This window comes from Pleurodeles waltl, chromosome 2_1 (genome assembly GCF_031143425.1).
Source record: "Pleurodeles waltl isolate 20211129_DDA chromosome 2_1, aPleWal1.hap1.20221129, whole genome shotgun sequence".
Lineage (NCBI taxonomy): Eukaryota > Metazoa > Chordata > Amphibia > Caudata > Salamandridae > Pleurodeles > Pleurodeles waltl.
Genome location: NC_090438.1, coordinates 753,192,159 through 753,208,961, shown reverse-complemented (window position 1 = coordinate 753,208,961; position 16,803 = coordinate 753,192,159). Strand labels below are relative to the sequence as shown.

General features: G+C 49.0%; 1 protein-coding gene across 4 annotated transcripts in view; it reads right to left on the bottom strand.

Moving 5' to 3' along the window:
* Positions 1-16,803, bottom strand: part of ACD (ACD shelterin complex subunit and telomerase recruitment factor) — a 501,602-nt gene that overhangs the window by 3,164 nt on the left and 481,635 nt on the right. For all 4 annotated transcript variants that reach the window (XM_069217682.1, XM_069217690.1, XM_069217698.1 and 1 more), the window contains exon 13: positions 8,269-8,348. In XM_069217682.1, the coding sequence (XP_069073783.1) occupies positions 8,269-8,348 (80 nt within the window). The remainder of the gene's footprint in view (positions 1-8,268; positions 8,349-16,803) is intronic.

The following is a 16,803-nucleotide window of genomic DNA, read 5'->3' as shown; positions in this document are numbered from 1 at the left end:
TGGTGGAAGAATCTGAAAGATGTATGAGAGAAATGCATAGGAATGAAGGTTGTAACAAATTTTCTGTTGAGATAGGGGAAGATGATTAGACCATGGTCAATGCAGTTAGGAAGGAGTTACATACCACCAATCTTATTAGCAGCAGGTGGTGCGATAACATCAGGCACAACTACCTATCCTGTAAAAGGTTTGCCTCTTGCATGCTACAGATGTGGAAGCACATACCATATCAGGGATTTAAAAAATTGCTTTGCAGTAGACAAGGACAGTCATAAGTGCAGAAAAAAAGGAGACTTTGCATGAATGTGTTAAGCACTTAGCAAAAAGGTTGCTGTGGTGGAGGATGATGAGGGAGAACACGGGTCAAAGACAATGAACGCAAAGAAAAGAGTAAAGATTGGAAGTGGACAACGCGCACCAAGGCTGATTTTAACAAACAGTGAAGTGGTATCCTTGATTGGGGATTCTGGGTTATTACACACAATTATACATAAACATCTGTGTGACTTGGTGTAGCCGAATGGTTCCTTACAACCCACTAGTGTGGTTTTGAAAGGCTATCACGGAGAAAACATTGGGGTGGTTGGATACAGGAGAGTAGGTATCAAGATTGGGGGCAGGATGACAAATGGGAAGGTGTATGTGACAGATGAGGGACCAACCGTCCTTGCATGGATACACCAGTATGACTTGCATATAGCGGTTAATCGGAGAGCAGTCAACCAGGTGATGGTGGTGGGAGATGAAGATTTGCATGAAAGTTTGAAACAACATGATGGAGTATTTGAGAACAGGTTTACGGGCCAATAAGCAGTATATGCATGAGATTAAGATAAGGAAGAATGCAGTGGTGAAAAACACGCAGTAAGGAAGGTACCCTTTGCTTTAAGACATAACGTGAAGGGAATTCTGGAGCAGATGATTGAGGATGACGTGATACAGCATGTGGAGGCTACTGAATGGCTTTCACCAGCTGCCATCACAAAGTCATCAGATGATTCTTTGAGATTCTGTGTGGACTTATGTAGTCCTAATGAAAATGTGGTGATGGACTACCACCAAGTGCAACTTCATCCAGACTCCAGGCACTTTAACGCCTTTATATCATCAGAAGGCATATTTCAATTTAAGAGACTGACGTTTGGCTTGTGCCGTTTGGCTTGTGCTCTGTGACAAGTGTTTTCCACCGACTGATCATCAACTTGATGTCTGGTGTCTCTACTATTGTGTTTTTCCTAGACAACATTTTGTTTTTTGTGGAATGCGCTGAAGTACATTATGGGGCCTTGGGTGAAGTGTTGTCTCAGGTTGGTAAAGCAGGGTTAACATTACGAAGGGAAAAGTGCAAATCTTTGCAGCAGGAAGTGGAGTACCTAGGGTACTTGATAACTAGAAGTGAGGCCTGTAGTGAATGCTGAGGCACCCAATGACAAAGACAAACTATGATCATTTATGGACTTGGTTAAGTATTACTCCAAATTTTCCATGACTTTGCCCATAAGACAGAATGTTGAGACTCCTGTTGAGGAAAGGGAGAACATTTTCATTGGGACAGGAACAGCAAGCTCCTTCCATGTTTATCAAGATTGATACTGCCATTGAAGAAGTTCTAATGCCGTTCCCGAGCAGTTTGAAAACTGATGACGGTCGATGCCAGTGCGGTTGGGATTGGGGCAGTAATGTCACAAGTGCATGGGCATGTGGAGAAGAATGTAGCATTTGCCTCGCACCCCTTGTCGGAGGCCGAGAGAAACTACTCCGTTATAGAGCGGGAGGCACTGGTGGCGGCTTGGGCTTTTTGGGGAAGTCAGACACTCTTGAGAACAAATCGCAACCCCTTACACAAGGTTTTGGGGCTGGAGGGAACAAAAAACTGCTCAGGCTGATTTGCCAGGTTGGTGGTGAAACTGCAGGATTTTGAATGTAAGATTAGGGTATGTTCTAAACAAAGTAGCGAATTGTTTGTCAAGGCTGCCCGATAAAGCTGCTGAAGATGAGAGATTTTTATACAGAGGAGGTGGTGGCTAATGTGACAGATGTCATTGATGGGCTAGGGGGTTGCATCTCCAGGCGGAGTGGATGAGGGTGATGGCGAGTGACAGCATGTTCAAAGCGGTAGTTGAACTGGTCAGAGAAATATGTGGAGGGAAAGCTCTGTGCCGGAGGCACTCGGACCTTTCATAAGGTTCTGGAGGAGTTATCCTTACAAGGTGATGGCACTGATTTGAGGGCGACCCAAGCTAGTACATTTGGCACATGAGGAGAAGGTCATCTGGGTCAGACATTCACACTGAAGAGGTTGAGGGAAAAAATTCTGGTGACCGCTCTTGGATGGCCAGGTGAAAACATGGGTGCAGAGATGTGGTTTATGCAATTCATCTAAAAAACATTTGTGAGTTTACTTAGGAATCTCTGCCCAGGATCGGCAGATGGAGGAAGGTAAGGACGTTTGTAGAAAGATCTGTTTGGATTGCATAGGTCCTTTTGTTTTCTTACCTGATCAGGAAATGTTTGCTGTAGTCATACTGGATGCCAAAACCAGGTGGGCTGAAGTAGTTTTTATAAGGTCTATCAGTACCAGATCTACTATAGCCGTCCTAGGCGAGGTGTTCTGAAGGGAAAGGATTCCTTCGATCTTGCTTGCGGACAATGGCACCCAACTCATCTCTTTGGAGATTAAGCTCTTAGAGGATTTGGGGGTAAAGCATGTGTGTACATCGTTGTACAATCCCCAAAGTAACGGTTAGGTTGATAGGGTCAACAGGTTGATCAAAAGAACTATGGAAATGGGGTATACTGTAGGATTGTCAATTCAGGATTCCATCAAAGATATGCTCTGGGCTCATCCCACCACAGTAAATACTAGCTTGAGTAAAAAGCCATTTGAAATGATGCAGGGGAGACACCTTTGTTCTATGTTGGCTCCCTCTTGAATGTGGATGGTTGGTGGTAACCAGAGAACTGTAGGAGTGTCACAAGGTGAATCCCACAGGCTGATTAGGTGAAAGTTAAACCTGGAGGTGTGGATAGAGGTTTGTCCTTTTTTCTTGGCCTGTTCAAGGTGATGGAAGTGGGAAGTAATTGGGTCAGTTTGGAGAACGGTCAAACATGGAACTTAGGAAGGGTTGTGTTGTATCAGAAGGGTGGTACCTTGAATGTATCCCTAGGAGGGTAACAGAATTTCTCTGGGTGGTTGCTCATAAATTATGGTGATTTTCAGGGTAGTGAGGCCAACAGTGATCAAATTTGAGTGGGTGCAGGTGTTAGTGATGCTGGATTGTCTGGTGTCAGGAAGGTACAGTCAAGGAGGCTGTCTGGCTATTTGGGGGATTACTCTTGTGGATGATCTTCATTGCCAGTAAGGTAGTTGAGTTAGTACTTTATCTTTTTGTCTTGCGTTTATGTAGTGTTGTGTGTAGTCTCTGTTGTGTTGTTGTGTGTATGGTGTGAAGTGTTGGGGAGGGTACTGAGGCATACTGTTGTGAAAAAAGGGGATATGGGTTATGTTTTTTAAGGGTTGTGTTTTAAAGGTTGTTCTTTAAAGGTGAGTTATAGTGCGTACTTGTGCAATCTTCTGAGCTCTGTGAAGCTCATCTTTGGCTACGGGATGCTGGCAAAATGCAGCTTATGTGACATCATGGGGTTCTGGGTAGGTCTGAACTATGCAAAGGCAGTTGTTGTAGGTGCCTGAATTGGGATGCTATGAAGGGGTATTCTCCTGATATAATATAGGAACTGTTGACAACTCTACTGCTCCTGCCCTCACATAAACACGTCACTCAAAAAGTCTACTCAAAGAACTCAGAGTCTTATCAAGTTGTGAAAGTGAAAATATACTTCTCCATACCTTTCACAAAGGCATACCCAAAAAAACACTCTTTTAGGTCTTCACTCTGCTCCTTTCTTAGCACAGTCCCCTTGCTTAGGACTAATGCCCATGATGATTGCTTTCCCCCTTTCTGCCATCAAATGAAACAAACTGCTCTCTTTGACCAACCTCTAAACAACTCTGTATCTACAGAGACTAACTTAGACTTAGCTTCCTCAGCCATATCCAGTAGTGGACCAATTGCGTCCAGCAGTCTATCTTGACACTGTTTGAGTTCTCTTTCTAGACCCTTTCTGGGGTCATGACCCAATGTAATAAGAAAACTATTCAGATTTGGGTCTAAATCTCAGGTCATATAGGCCTTATTCTCAATTACTGGACAAGAACATTCTGCTTTCTTCATAGCTCTTGCCTCTTTCTCCAATGGCCGTCTTATCCATAATTTTATAAAATCAGATACATGTGTCAAAGGCCACCAATCGGCACTTCTAGGGTGCCTTATCATATCAAGACTGAACATATCTACAGCTTGAGGATCCTTCACAATTCCTATCTCCTTCCTTATCGTAGTCTAGATCCCAAACATCATCCTCGTAGTTGTCCAAAACGAACTCATCACAACTGTCTCCCTCCTGGTTATAGGAGTTTATATCATCATGTTTTCACTGAATCTCATGTGTGCCGCGCTGGACACTCCTGTGCCACAGTGCCTAGACCACACTTCTGCCAAGATAAAAAAAATATAATTTTTCTCAATTTCAATAGTTTTCCTCTTTATCTTTTTCTTTCCTGACCCCGTATTTTTATTTGCATCCTCCTCCTTCAGAGACCAAGATCTTTATCTGAAAAATCCTTACCCTTCCTTTTACTCTTCATAACAGATTCCATAATATCTTTTACTGAGGTCCTCACCTCATCTAAAGCCATCTTTTTAAAAGCATTATCATTACTATCAACTTCTGAAGGACCTCTTTCCTCACTCATCTTTATGAAGTAAAAAACAAATCCTCATTCAGCTAAACACAAAGCCTGTAAAATATATATTTCTTTTTTTATGTAATTTGATAGCAAAACCTCTTCTTCACACTCTCGCAACGTCCATCTCAAAATTCTGTTTGGAAATGAGAGGTAACGAAAGCACAAACCCGCCTCGTGTTTCTGCTTTACAAATATGGCTGCTGGAGACATCAATTCCCTTGACAACCGTATACCAACCAAAATGACTGCCTGATCAGGTGACGCTGTCACATGCGCACAACGTATGATGTCACTGTAATCAGGAACCTCCGAGACCACACGTTCCCTCAGGGCACACTCGCTTTCTGTGCACATAAAGAATAAGCTGAATGCATGGCCCTCACTTCAGCACGAGGTGAAAATGACTTGCGCTGAGTCTGATTTCCTCACCCTTGTTCACAACGCCAAGCGAGCGGTGCGCTAGGGCTACCACAGGCAAGAAATCTTTAAAAATACCTTCAAAAACACTCTACAAATGTTTTTTTCAAAAAAAAAAAAACTTACATTTACTGTTCTAATGTACGTCTAAAGTATCTGGTAAATTGGGAAATTCACTACAAGAACTGCTAAACAGCTAAAATAACAAATATATAACTTACCACAATGTATTAACATGTCAAAATAATACACTGTATCACAAATTAAACACAAGTTAACACATCTCTAAACAATGCAAACAGAAACAAGTGGCAAGGAGCAGCAAGCAAAAAAGAGGAAGATGGCTGCTGGACTTTTTATATAAATTGTAGTGGTGGTTCTAATTCTAGAATTTTAAGTATGGTTAAAAGTTTGCTTTAAAGTGCTGCATGGAGTACAATAAAAGATTAATGTATAATGCTAGCCTCCGGTCTTGACATGAAATGGGTTGAAAGAAAGAATATATGATGGGGAGGGTATCTGTGTATGATGTACTTATTGTTTTATATTCTCAATTGTGTTCTTTTCAGTGCGAAGAGGTGGGTGCGTAATTTAAGGTCGCCTTAGCATGGTATGGTTGAGGCACGAGGTGAAGATCGCACCTTAAATTAGGATTATTTATTTTTAATTTGTTTCATTCATTTTCGAACCATATTTGCAGTTTTACTTAGGATAGCACCAGTCATCCCTGCAGTCATGGCCCTATTGGACGCCGAGAAAGCTTTTGATTTTTTAGAATGGCCTTTTCAGACAGCTGTCTTGAGTAGGCTGGATATTCCCCCCCCCTTTCCTATCCATAATCATGCTGTTATATACTGATCAGATCACCTGAATTTGAGTAAATGGCTCGATTACCAATACATTCCACATCACACGAGGTACCCGACAGGAGTGCCCCCATCCCCTCTCCTCGTTATCCTTGCAATGGACCGGCTGGTCCATTACTTGAAATCCCACCACGCTTATAGAGGTCTTCAACTTACCCATGGCCCCTGTTGCTCTCTCTTTATGCAGGCGACATTCTGCTCTTTGTTCGGCACCCTGCTGACAATCTTGCTCCTATTATGCAAGAAATATCTCGCTATGGTAATCTTTTGGGCCTGCAGAATAATTGGGCCAAATGGAAACTCTTTCCCTTAACTGACGCTGCCCAACCCATATCTGAGGAATATCCTTTCCGATGGTCCGTGGAGGACACTAAGGGGGTTATTACAACTTTGGAGGAGGTGTTAATCCGTCCCAAAAGTGACGGTAAAGTGACGGATATACCACCAGCCGTATTACGAGTCCATTATATCCTATGGAACTCGTAATACGGCTGGTGGTATATCCGTCACTTTACCGTCACTTTTGGGACGGATTAACACCTCCCCCAAAGTTGTAATAACCCCCTAAGTATCTAGGTATCCAACTACACAGAGATAAGAACCAAATAATACAACTCAATTATGGCCCGACAAAAGCAAACCTCGATGCCCAGGTGACCTGGTGGGCAAGACTCCCACTATCCATGGCGGAATGGGCGGCCATAATCGAAATGGTGATTCTTTTGTTCCTTTTATACCTTTTTTTGACTGTCCCAATACCACCGACAAAGGAGTTTTTTTGTACCATTCGAGGCCATCTTTTACGCTTGATGTGTGCAGGAGGATCGCCCCCCAGGACTTCTGGGACACCTTAACTTTTCATACTGAAGGTGGGGGATTTGGAGTCCCTGACTTTTACCTTTATTATCTTGCTGCCCAATGTCAATATGCACATTGGTGGTACCACCCGGATGCCCATGTTCTGTACCGGAGGCCAGAGTGTGACCAACTAGGAGGCCTCCTCCATACACAACAATTACCAAAGGGTGTCCCATTGGACCTCCATGACATCCAAACCGTGTCCACGACCTACTGGGCATGTCACAGATTACGCTGGGTGGTGAAACCCTCTACTCCACTGCCCTTCCACTGCATAACAACTCGTGGCTCCACTTCACCCGGGAAACTCTAGTGCATGTTCTGCAGCTTGTGACTGGCCAGCACCAACAGCCGGTCTCCCCCATGGACCTCTTTGTTTTTCGGAGATTGCATAATACTCTAAGATCCCTTCTCCAATCTTACCCACCAGTTCCTGAGGATTTTCCTCCACTAACACACGTAGTGACAGATACGGGAGGTGATTGCCTGATTAATATCTAGGCTGTATCAACTGAGCCTTGCCATGAAGCCGGACACGACAACTCTAGTTTGAGAGGTCTGGGTGGGAAACCTGGGCGTTCCCCTCACTGACAAGATGTGTGCTTATGCTGCACCCATATTCCACGCATCTTGGTAAACTATTGACACAAACTATTACATTTAAAATTTCTTCACCGCTGTTATCTTTCGCTGTCTGATATTGCTAAATTTTATCCTGACCGGACGGCCCATTGCCCCAAGTCTGTTATGACGAAGTCACTAAAAGCATAGTTGCCATCAACTCCCTTTCACCTTTAGTTGCTAGGGAATAAAACCACCCAATCATGTAATACATATGTAGCCTCAAGTGGGTCATGATGCTCTTCACCTCTTAATTTAGTGCATCGAACACATGGTGAGAACAGTGTTACTGTCTCATTGACACCCCCGTGAACCACTTTCCACAAGAGCAACGGCAGATTATACAGAAATGTTTGAGATCCTGGCTGATAAATTATCCCTCTTTGCTTAGCTATTGTGACTTCCCACAGCTCATAATTTCTCAACTGTTCAAAAAGAGCTTTATCAACGTATGTGCTTGACTGGTAGCGGAAAAGTGACTTAACCCCAGCTCTTTGCGATCCAGTGGGTGTCCATCACGGACAAATTACACCATCGGTTTAGCATCACAGACTAGTCTTTTGCCAGAAATGAGAGTTTTCAAGATGTTATCATCTTGTTTGCTGAGCTCTGCTACCCCCACCCACTTCCTTGATGTTGTAATGCTCTCGACGAAATACTGGTAGGTTTGGCATTTCCTGTATAGAGGGCGATACTAACCTTGTAGATCTCACTCTTGTGCAGAGATCTGTCCCTGCCGCATTGTACTTGTACTGCAAACGACTGCCATCAAAATGCCTCTGTAATTAAATGAAAAAACAGGGTGTGATTACCGTTTCCTATTTTAAAATTAAAGTTTTGATTTAGCTTGTTTCAGCTCTTTTTCACAAAAAACGATTTGTACTCTACATTCTCTGATCAATTACGACCAAACACAATTTATAGTGACTCCAGCGAGCAAAGAAGAATTAAACAGCCTGTCTCGCCTAGATTAGCACATGCGGCACAGATGATTTCTATAGATTCTGTAGCTCGTTTTCAAATGATCTGAAACTCTGGCCTGTCTGCCATCAAATAACTTTTGGGAAACCCCTACCAATGATTAGGAAGGGTGCTTTAAACAACTCCAGTGTCAGCGATATCAAACGAACACGTGCGAGCGGAACGACTCAAAAATCCACATAAGAATGCCGGCAAAATGCACAATACTCAGAAGTGGACAGAGGAGGTTAACTAATGACAGGCAAAATTCTGCAAGTCATCGAAGTCACTTACAACTTTGCAACTCGGACCTTGAACAAATTCCCTAGTAACACTCCAGTTAACATGCAGCATTATATCCTGAAATAAAGTCTCCTTGGTGCTATTTTTAAATGCACAGTAACATAAAATCAAAATTGGAGAAACTGTCATTCGTTGACAAAACCGATCGCATTGTATTCTTTGAGGTCTGCACTAGTCATTGTCAAACTATAAATTACTCAGTCCAAAAATAAACAGCGAGGGCTTCTTTCAACTGTTAAAAACGTAACTTTTTAATACCTGGAAGGGGCTCTGTGCCTAGTTGAAACCAGTTTTGATATACATTGGCAAAGTCTTCAACTGCCTACTTTATTGAATCTGTTGACACACAAACACAATTATATTTTTTCCGCAGGATCTATTAAAATGTGTTCATACGCCCCCACTATTCAGACGTGGGTGGAAATCATACCCACTATCCTGACAGTCCGTGTGGTTTTCATGGATGGCGCTCACCGACCCACCCCAATACACAGTTTTGCCGCAGAGGAGGACAAGTAGGCGCCTCAGACAGCCTGATGTCCTCATCTCGGGCTGCAGATTTCTTCACAGGCACAAGGTCATGGGCAACCCACGATTCCCACTGGAAGGAAATACTGTGGGGGTGGAGGATGCAGCTCCTTGGCTGTGTTGGCTAAGCCTTACCATGGGGATTCCTTAAGCTTCAGCCTGTCGAACTGTGGGCACCCCCATCCTGGATTGACCACGAACTAGGGCTCCCCTTTTTTCCCCATCAGATTGGCAAATACTAATCAGTCACGTAGCAGACTGAGCCACATCAGTCTAGGGAGGCTGGGGATAGGGTTGCTGCATAGTTGTTAATAAACATATGCCTGGGTGTTAGAAATGGGGTCTCTGGTTGGCAGAGGTGTCACCTTTGTCCAAATAGCAACCACAATCCTGCTCAGGGTAAGTCACACACAATCCATATTATCCTGTGCCCATCCTCTGGTAGCTTGGCACTGAGCAGTCAGGCTTAACTTAGAAGGCAATGTATAAAGTATTTGTGCAATAAATCATGCAATAACACAGTGAAAACACCACAAAAATACACCACACAGGTTTAGAAAAATATATGATATTTATCTAGTTAAATTAAGGTAAAAACGATAAATAAGTTGAGATATCACTTTTGCAATGTTATGAAGAGTTTTAAATCTTAAAAATCACAATTGTCTCTTGTGTGCACAAAGTACCTGGTTTGCGTCAAAATTACACGCACGGACCGCAGAGGAGGAGATGTGTGGACAAATAGGGTGCGCATCGGATTTTCCAACGTGGCACAGACGATGTGTTGTTTATTTTCATGCTGGAAGGGGCTTTGCTTTGATTTCCAGTGCTCAGTCTTGGGTCCTCACTGCGATCAGGGGTTCTTTTGACGCCCAGGGAAGATGTGTGGAAACCCTGGGCGTGCGGGACAAAGTCACAAGCGTTGCATCGATCCGGTAGGCGTTTTCGGTGCACAAGGAATTTCCTTGAAGACATGAAGGGGGTCATTCTGACCCTGGCGGTAGACTACCGCCAGGCCAACGACCGCGGATGCACCGCCAACAGGCTGGCGGTGCATCCATGGGCATTCTGACCGCGGCGGTACCGCCGCGGTCAGAAACGGAAAACCGGCGGTGTCCCGCCGGTTTCCCGCTGCCCTGGGGAATCCTCCATGGCGGCGCTGCAGGCAGCGCTGCAGGCAGCGCCGCAATGGGGATTCCGACCGCCAGCCTGGCTCTGGCGGTTGTGACCGCCAGAACCTGGCTGGCGGTAACGGGTGTAACAGGGCCCCACCAAGATTTTCAGTGTCTGGCAAGCAGACACTGAAAATCACGAAGGGTGCAACTGCACCCGTCGCACCCCTTCCACTCCGCTGGCTCCATTCGGAGCCGGCATCCTCATGGAAGGGGGTTTCCCGCTGGGCTGGCGGACGGCCTTCTGGCGGTCGCCCGCCAGCCCAGCGGGAAACTCAGAATTACCGCGGCGGTCTTTTGGCCGCGCAGCGGTATTCTGATGGCGGTACTTTGGCGGGCGGCCTCCGCCGCCCGCCAAAGTCAGAATGAGGCCCGAAGTCTTTTTGTCCCTGAGACTTCAGAAAATCAAATCAAATCAAATCATTAACATTTATAAAGCGCGCTACTCACCCGTGCAGGTTTCAAGGCGCTAGGGGGAAGGGGGCGTTACTGCTGCTCGAAAAGCCAGGTTTTGAGGAGTCTCCGGAATGCGGAGTGGTCCTGGGTGGTCCTGAGGCTGGTGGGGAGGGTGTTCCAGGTCTTGGCTGCCAGGAAGGAGAAGGACCTCCCACCCGCCGTGGAGCGGCGGATGCGAGGGACGGCAGCGAGCGCGAGGCCAGAGGAACAGAGGAGACGGGTGGGGGCGTAGAAGCTGAGGCGACGGTTGAGGTATTCCGGTCCCTTGTTGTGGAGGGCTTTGTGTGCGTGGGTGAGAAGTCGGAAGGTGATCCTTTTGCTGACTGGGAGCCAATGCAGGTGTCTCAGGTGTGTGGAGATGTGGCTGTTGCGGGGTACGTCGAGGATGAGGCGGGCCGAGGCGTTTTGAATACGTTGCAGGCGTTTTTGGAGTTTAGCGGTGGTCCCAGCATAGAGGGTGTTGCCGTAGTCCAGGCGGCTCGTGACGAGGGCGTGGGTCACGGTTTTTCTAGTGTCGGCGGGGATCCAGTGGAAGATCTTGCGGAGCATGCGGAAGCAGGCGGAGGACACGGCGTTGACTTGCTTGGTCATGGTGAGAAGAGGGTCCAATATGAAGCCGAGGTTGCGGGCGTGGTCTGAGGGGGTCTGTGCAGTGCCGAGGGCCGTGGGTCACCAGGAGTTGTCCCAAGCGGACGGGGTGTTGCCGAGGATAAGGACTTCCATTTTGCCCGAGTTCAGCTTTAGGCGGCTGAGCCTCATCCAATCTGCGACGTCCTTCATACCCTCTTGTAGGTTGGTCTTGGCGCTGGCGGGGTCCTTGGTGAGGGAGAGTATAAGTTGGGTGTCGTCGGCGTAGGAGGTGATGATGATGTTGTGCTTGCGTACGATGTCGGCGAGGGGGCTCATGTAGACATTGAAGAGTGTCGGGCTGAGCGATGAGCCTTGAGGTATGCCGCAGATGATCTCGGTGGGGTCTGAGCGAAACGGTGGGAGGTAAACTCTTTGAGATCGGTTTGAGAGGAAGGAGGCAATCCAGTCCAGGGCCTGGCCTTGGATCCCGGTGGAGCGGAGGCGGGTTATTAGGGTGCGGTGACAGACTGTGTCGAAGGCAGCCGGGAGGTCGAGGAGGATGAGGGCGACTGTTTCACTGTTGTCCATCAGGGTTCTGATGTCGTCTGTGACTGAGATGAGGGCGGTTTCAGTGCTGTGGTTGGTTCGGAATCCGGTTTGTGAAGGGTCGAGCAGGTTGTTGTCTTCCAGGAAGGTGGTAAGCTGTTTGTTGACGGTCTTCTCTATTACCTTGGCAAGGAAGGGGAGGAGCGAGATGGGGCAGAAGTTTTTCAGGTCGCTAGGGTCAGCCGTAGGTTTCTTTAGTAGGGCGTTGACTTCGGCATGTTTCCAGCTTTCGGGGAAGGTAGCAGAAGAAAAAGAAGAGTTGATGACGGCCTGGAGGTGCGGGGCGATGATGTCGTCGGCTTTATTGAAGATGAAGTGAGGGCAGGGGTCCGATGGGGCGCCGGAGTGGATAGAGTTCATGGTGGTTTTGGTTTCTTCAGTGTTGATGTGGGTTCAGTCGTTGAGGGTGATGGCCGGGGGTGTGGGTTCGGTGATGCTTGGTTGGGTCTGGTGTCCGAAGCTGTCATGGAGGTCGCTGATCTTGCGATGGAAGAAGGTGGCAAGGGAGTTGCACAAGTCTTGGGAGGGCGTGACGGCGTTGGGGTTGGAGAACTCTTTGATGATGCTGAAAAGTTCTCTGCTGTTGTGGCTGTTTTTGTCCAGTCTGTCGGTGAAAAAGTTCCTTTTGGCTGCGCGGATCAGGTGGTGGTGTTCGCCGGTTGCGTTTTTGAGGGCGGTCATGTTGTCGGCGGTGTGGTCCTTGCGCCAGGCCTTCTCGAGGGCGCGACATGTTTTCTTCGATTCTTTGAGGGTGTCAGAGAACCAGAGAGGTTTTTTGATGGTGGCATGTTGATGCGTGCGTCTGAGGGGAGCAAGGTTGTCTGCGCAGTTGGAGATCCAGTTCGAGAGGCTGAGGGCTGCGACGTTGGGGTCGGTGGTGAGGGTAGGTTGGTTGACGGCGAGTGCAGAGAAGAGTTGCTCTTCGGGGATTTTGTTCCACTGTCGACGAGGGATGGGTTGAGTGCGGAGATGGCGGGTCTCGCGTCGGAATGTGAAATGTACACACCTGTGGTCGGTCCAGTGTAGAGCGGAGGTGTGGCTGAAGAAGACGTGTTTGCTGGCGGAGAAGATAGGGTCAAGCGTGTGTCCGGCGATGTGGGTGGCGGCGTTCACCAGTTGCTTGAGGCCGAGGTTGGCGAGGTTGTCGAGCAGGGCGGTGGTGTTGGGGTCGTTGTTTTGTTCCAGATGGAAGTTGAGGTCGCCTAGGAAGATGTAGTCCGGTGAGGCGAGGGCGTGCGGGGAGACGAAGTCGGCGATGGAGTCGCTGAAAGGGGCGCGCGGTCCGGGGCGACGGTATACGAGGGATCCTCTGAGGGTGGTCCTGGGGTCGGTGCGAATCTGGAAATGCAGGTGTTCAGCGGCGAGGGGGGTGTCTTCGGTGGAGGTGGTGACACTGATGGAGTCTTTGAAGACAATGGCGATACCTCCTCCTACTTGGTTGGTGCGGTCTTTTCTGGAAATCTTGTAGCCTTCGGGGATGCCAGTGGCGATGTCTGGGGCCAAAGAGGCGTTCATCCAGGTCTCCGTGATGAAGGTGACGTCCGGTGCTGTGGAGTCCAGGAGGTCCCAGAGTTCAACTGCGTGCTTGTGGACAGATCGAGCGTTGACCAGGATGCACTTGAGGTGGTTGATGGCGCGTGGGCTGGTGGTCGTGGTAGTTGCGTGGTGGAAGATGCGTTTGCAGGAGTTGCAGGCGAAGGGTCCATGGGTGCGTTTGGGGTGAGCTTGGAAGCAGGTGTTGGAGCGCCCTGGGTTGAGGGCGTGGAGAGCGATGGGGTCGTAGCGGAGCAGCGGGGTTTGGGAGAGCTGGGGACCAGGGGTCGTGGCGCTGGGCGCGGGCCAGGCGCGGACGGGCGCAGACGGGCTTGCCTCTGGCGCGCCCACTGCACGCAGTCGCGCAGCGGCCACCATAAGCGGGAGGAGGGGGGGAGGGTCAGCTGGGGGCGAATGGGAGCTGGGGGGCGGGGGCGTGCAGGAGGTCGCGGCGGGAAAGCGGGAGGGAAGGGGGGACAGGTAGAGTGAGAAGAGCTGGGGGAGGGGGGTTTAAGGGTGGAGGGGGGTGAGTGTTAGGAAGTTTAGGAGATTAGGGAGAGAGATAGGAGTAGGGTTGGGAAGATAGGGGAGGGGGGGTTGTAGAGGTGGGTGAGGGTGAGAGGTAGAGTGAGAGGATAGGAAGATAGGTAACAGAGGGGGAGGCGGGAAGGGGGGGAGAGATAGAGAAATAGGTGGAGAGATAGAGAAATAGGTAGATAGGAGGAGGTGGTGAGTGAGGGAGATAGATAGTGAGATAGAGAGATAGGTAGATAGGAGGAGTGAGGGAGGCAGATAGCGAACGGGGTAGATAGGGGTGATAGAGAGGGGGAGGCGAGTGAGGGAGGGAGATGAGACAGGAGCAGGAGGGCAGGCGCGGGAAGAACAGAAGACGGAGGACGAAGAAAGCAGAAGAACAGAAGACAGAAGAACAGAAGAACAGAAGATGAAGAACAGAAGACAGAAGACAGAGGACGAAGAAGCAGAAGACAGAAGATCACAGAAGAAGATACAGAAGACCACAGAAGAAGATGAAGAAGAAGAGAGGCGACAGTAGAGGCTGAGAAGCACACAGATGAAGAGAGAAGACGGAGAAAAGAAGAGTACAGAAGAAGATTACAGAAGAGGAGCGAGGAGGAAGAACAGAGAGGAAGAAAAGAAGCAGGAGCAGGAGAGAGGGTGAGTAGCGCGGGGCAGGGCGAGGGGCTGGGAGGTGGGGGGTACTTACTGCGAGGTAGGTCTCAGGAACCTGGAGGAGCTGGAGGAGCTGCAGCGGCAGGGGGAGCGACCTCCCCTTGGGTCAAGGGTCACTACCACTGTCGCGCAGCGGCCGCCATAAGAGGGAGGGGGGGGAGGGGTCAGCTGGGGGCGGGGGCGTGCAGGAGGTCGCGGCGGGAAAGCGGGAGGGAGGGGAGGACAGGTAGAGTGAGAAGAGCTGGGAGAGGGGGGTTTAAGGGTGGAGGGGGGTGAGTGTTAGGAAGTTTAGGAGATTAGGGAGAGAGATAGGAGTAGGGTTGGGAAGATAGGGGAGAGGGGTTGTAGAGGTGGGTGAGGGTGAGAGGTAGAGTGAGAGGATAGGAAGATAGGTAACAGAGGGGGTGGCGGGAAGGGGGGGAGAGATAGAGAAATAGGTGGAGAGATAGAGAAATAGGTAGATAGGAGGAGGTGGTGAGTGAGGGAGATAGATAGTGAGATAGAGAGATAGGTAGATAGGAGGAGTGAGGGAGGCAGATAGCGAACGGGGTAGATAGGGGTGATAGAGAGGGGGAGGCGAGTGAGGGAGGGAGATGAGACAGGAGCAGGAGGGCAGGCGCGGGAAGAACAGAAGACGGAGGACGAAGAACGCAGAAGAACAGAAGACAGAAGAACAGAAGATGAAGGACAGAAGACAGAGGACGAAGAAGCAGAAGACAGAAGATCACAGAAGAAGATACAGAAGACGAAGAACAGAAGGCAGAAGACCACAGAAGAAGATGAAGAAGAAGAGAGGCGACAGGAGAGGCTGAGAAGCACACAGATGAAGAGAGAAGACGGGGAAAAGAAGAGTACAGAAGAAGATTACAGAAGAGGAGCGAGGAGGAAGAACAGAGAGGAAGAAAAGAAGCAGGAGCAGGAGAGAGGGTGAGTAGCGCGGGGCAGGGCGAGGGGCTGGGAGGTGGGGGGTACTTACTGCGAGGTAGGTCTCAGGAACCTGGAGGAGCTGGAGGAGCTGCAGGGGGAGCGACCTAAGCTTGGGTCAAGGGTCGCTACCACTGTCGCGCTGCGGCCGCCATAAGAGGGAGGGGGGGGGGGGGAGCGGTCAGCTGGGGGCGAATGGGAGCTGGGGGCGTGCAGGAGGTCGCGGCGGGAAAGCGGGAGGGAGGGGGGGACAGGTAGAGTGAGAAGAGCTGGGGGAGGGGGTTTTAAGGGTGGAGAGGGGTGAGTGTTAGGAAGTTTAGGAGATTAGGGAGAGAGATAGGAGTAGGTTTGGGAAGATAGGGGAGGGGGGGTTGTAGAGGTGGGTGAGGGTGAGAGGTAGAGTGAGAGGATAGGAAGATAGGTAACAGAGGGGGTGGCGGGAAGCGGGGGAGAGATAGAGAAATAGGTGGAGAGATAGAGAAATAGGTAGATAGGAGGAGGTGGTGAGTGAGTGAGATAGATAATGAGATAGAGAGATAGGTAGATAGGAGGAGTGAGGGAGGCAGATAGCGAACGGGGTAGATAGGGGTGATAGAGAGGGGGAGGCGAGTGAGGGAGGGAGATGAGACAGGAGCAGGAGGGCAGGCGCGGGAAGCACAGGAGACGGAGGACGAAGAAAGCAGAAGAACAGAAGACAGAAGAACAGAAGAACAGAAGATGAAGAACAGAAGACAGAAGACAGAGGACGAAGAAGCAGAAGACAGAAGATCACAGAAGAAGATACAGAACACGAAGAACAGAAGGCAGAAGACCACAGAAGAAGATGAAGAAGAAGAGAGGCGACAGGAGAGGCTGAGAAGCACACGGATGAAGAGAGAAGACGGGGAAAAGAAGAGTAGAGAAGAAGATTACAGAAGAGGAGCGAGGAGGAAGAACAGAGAGGAAGAAAAGGAGCAGGAGAGAGGGTGAGTAGCGCGGGGCAGGGCGAGGG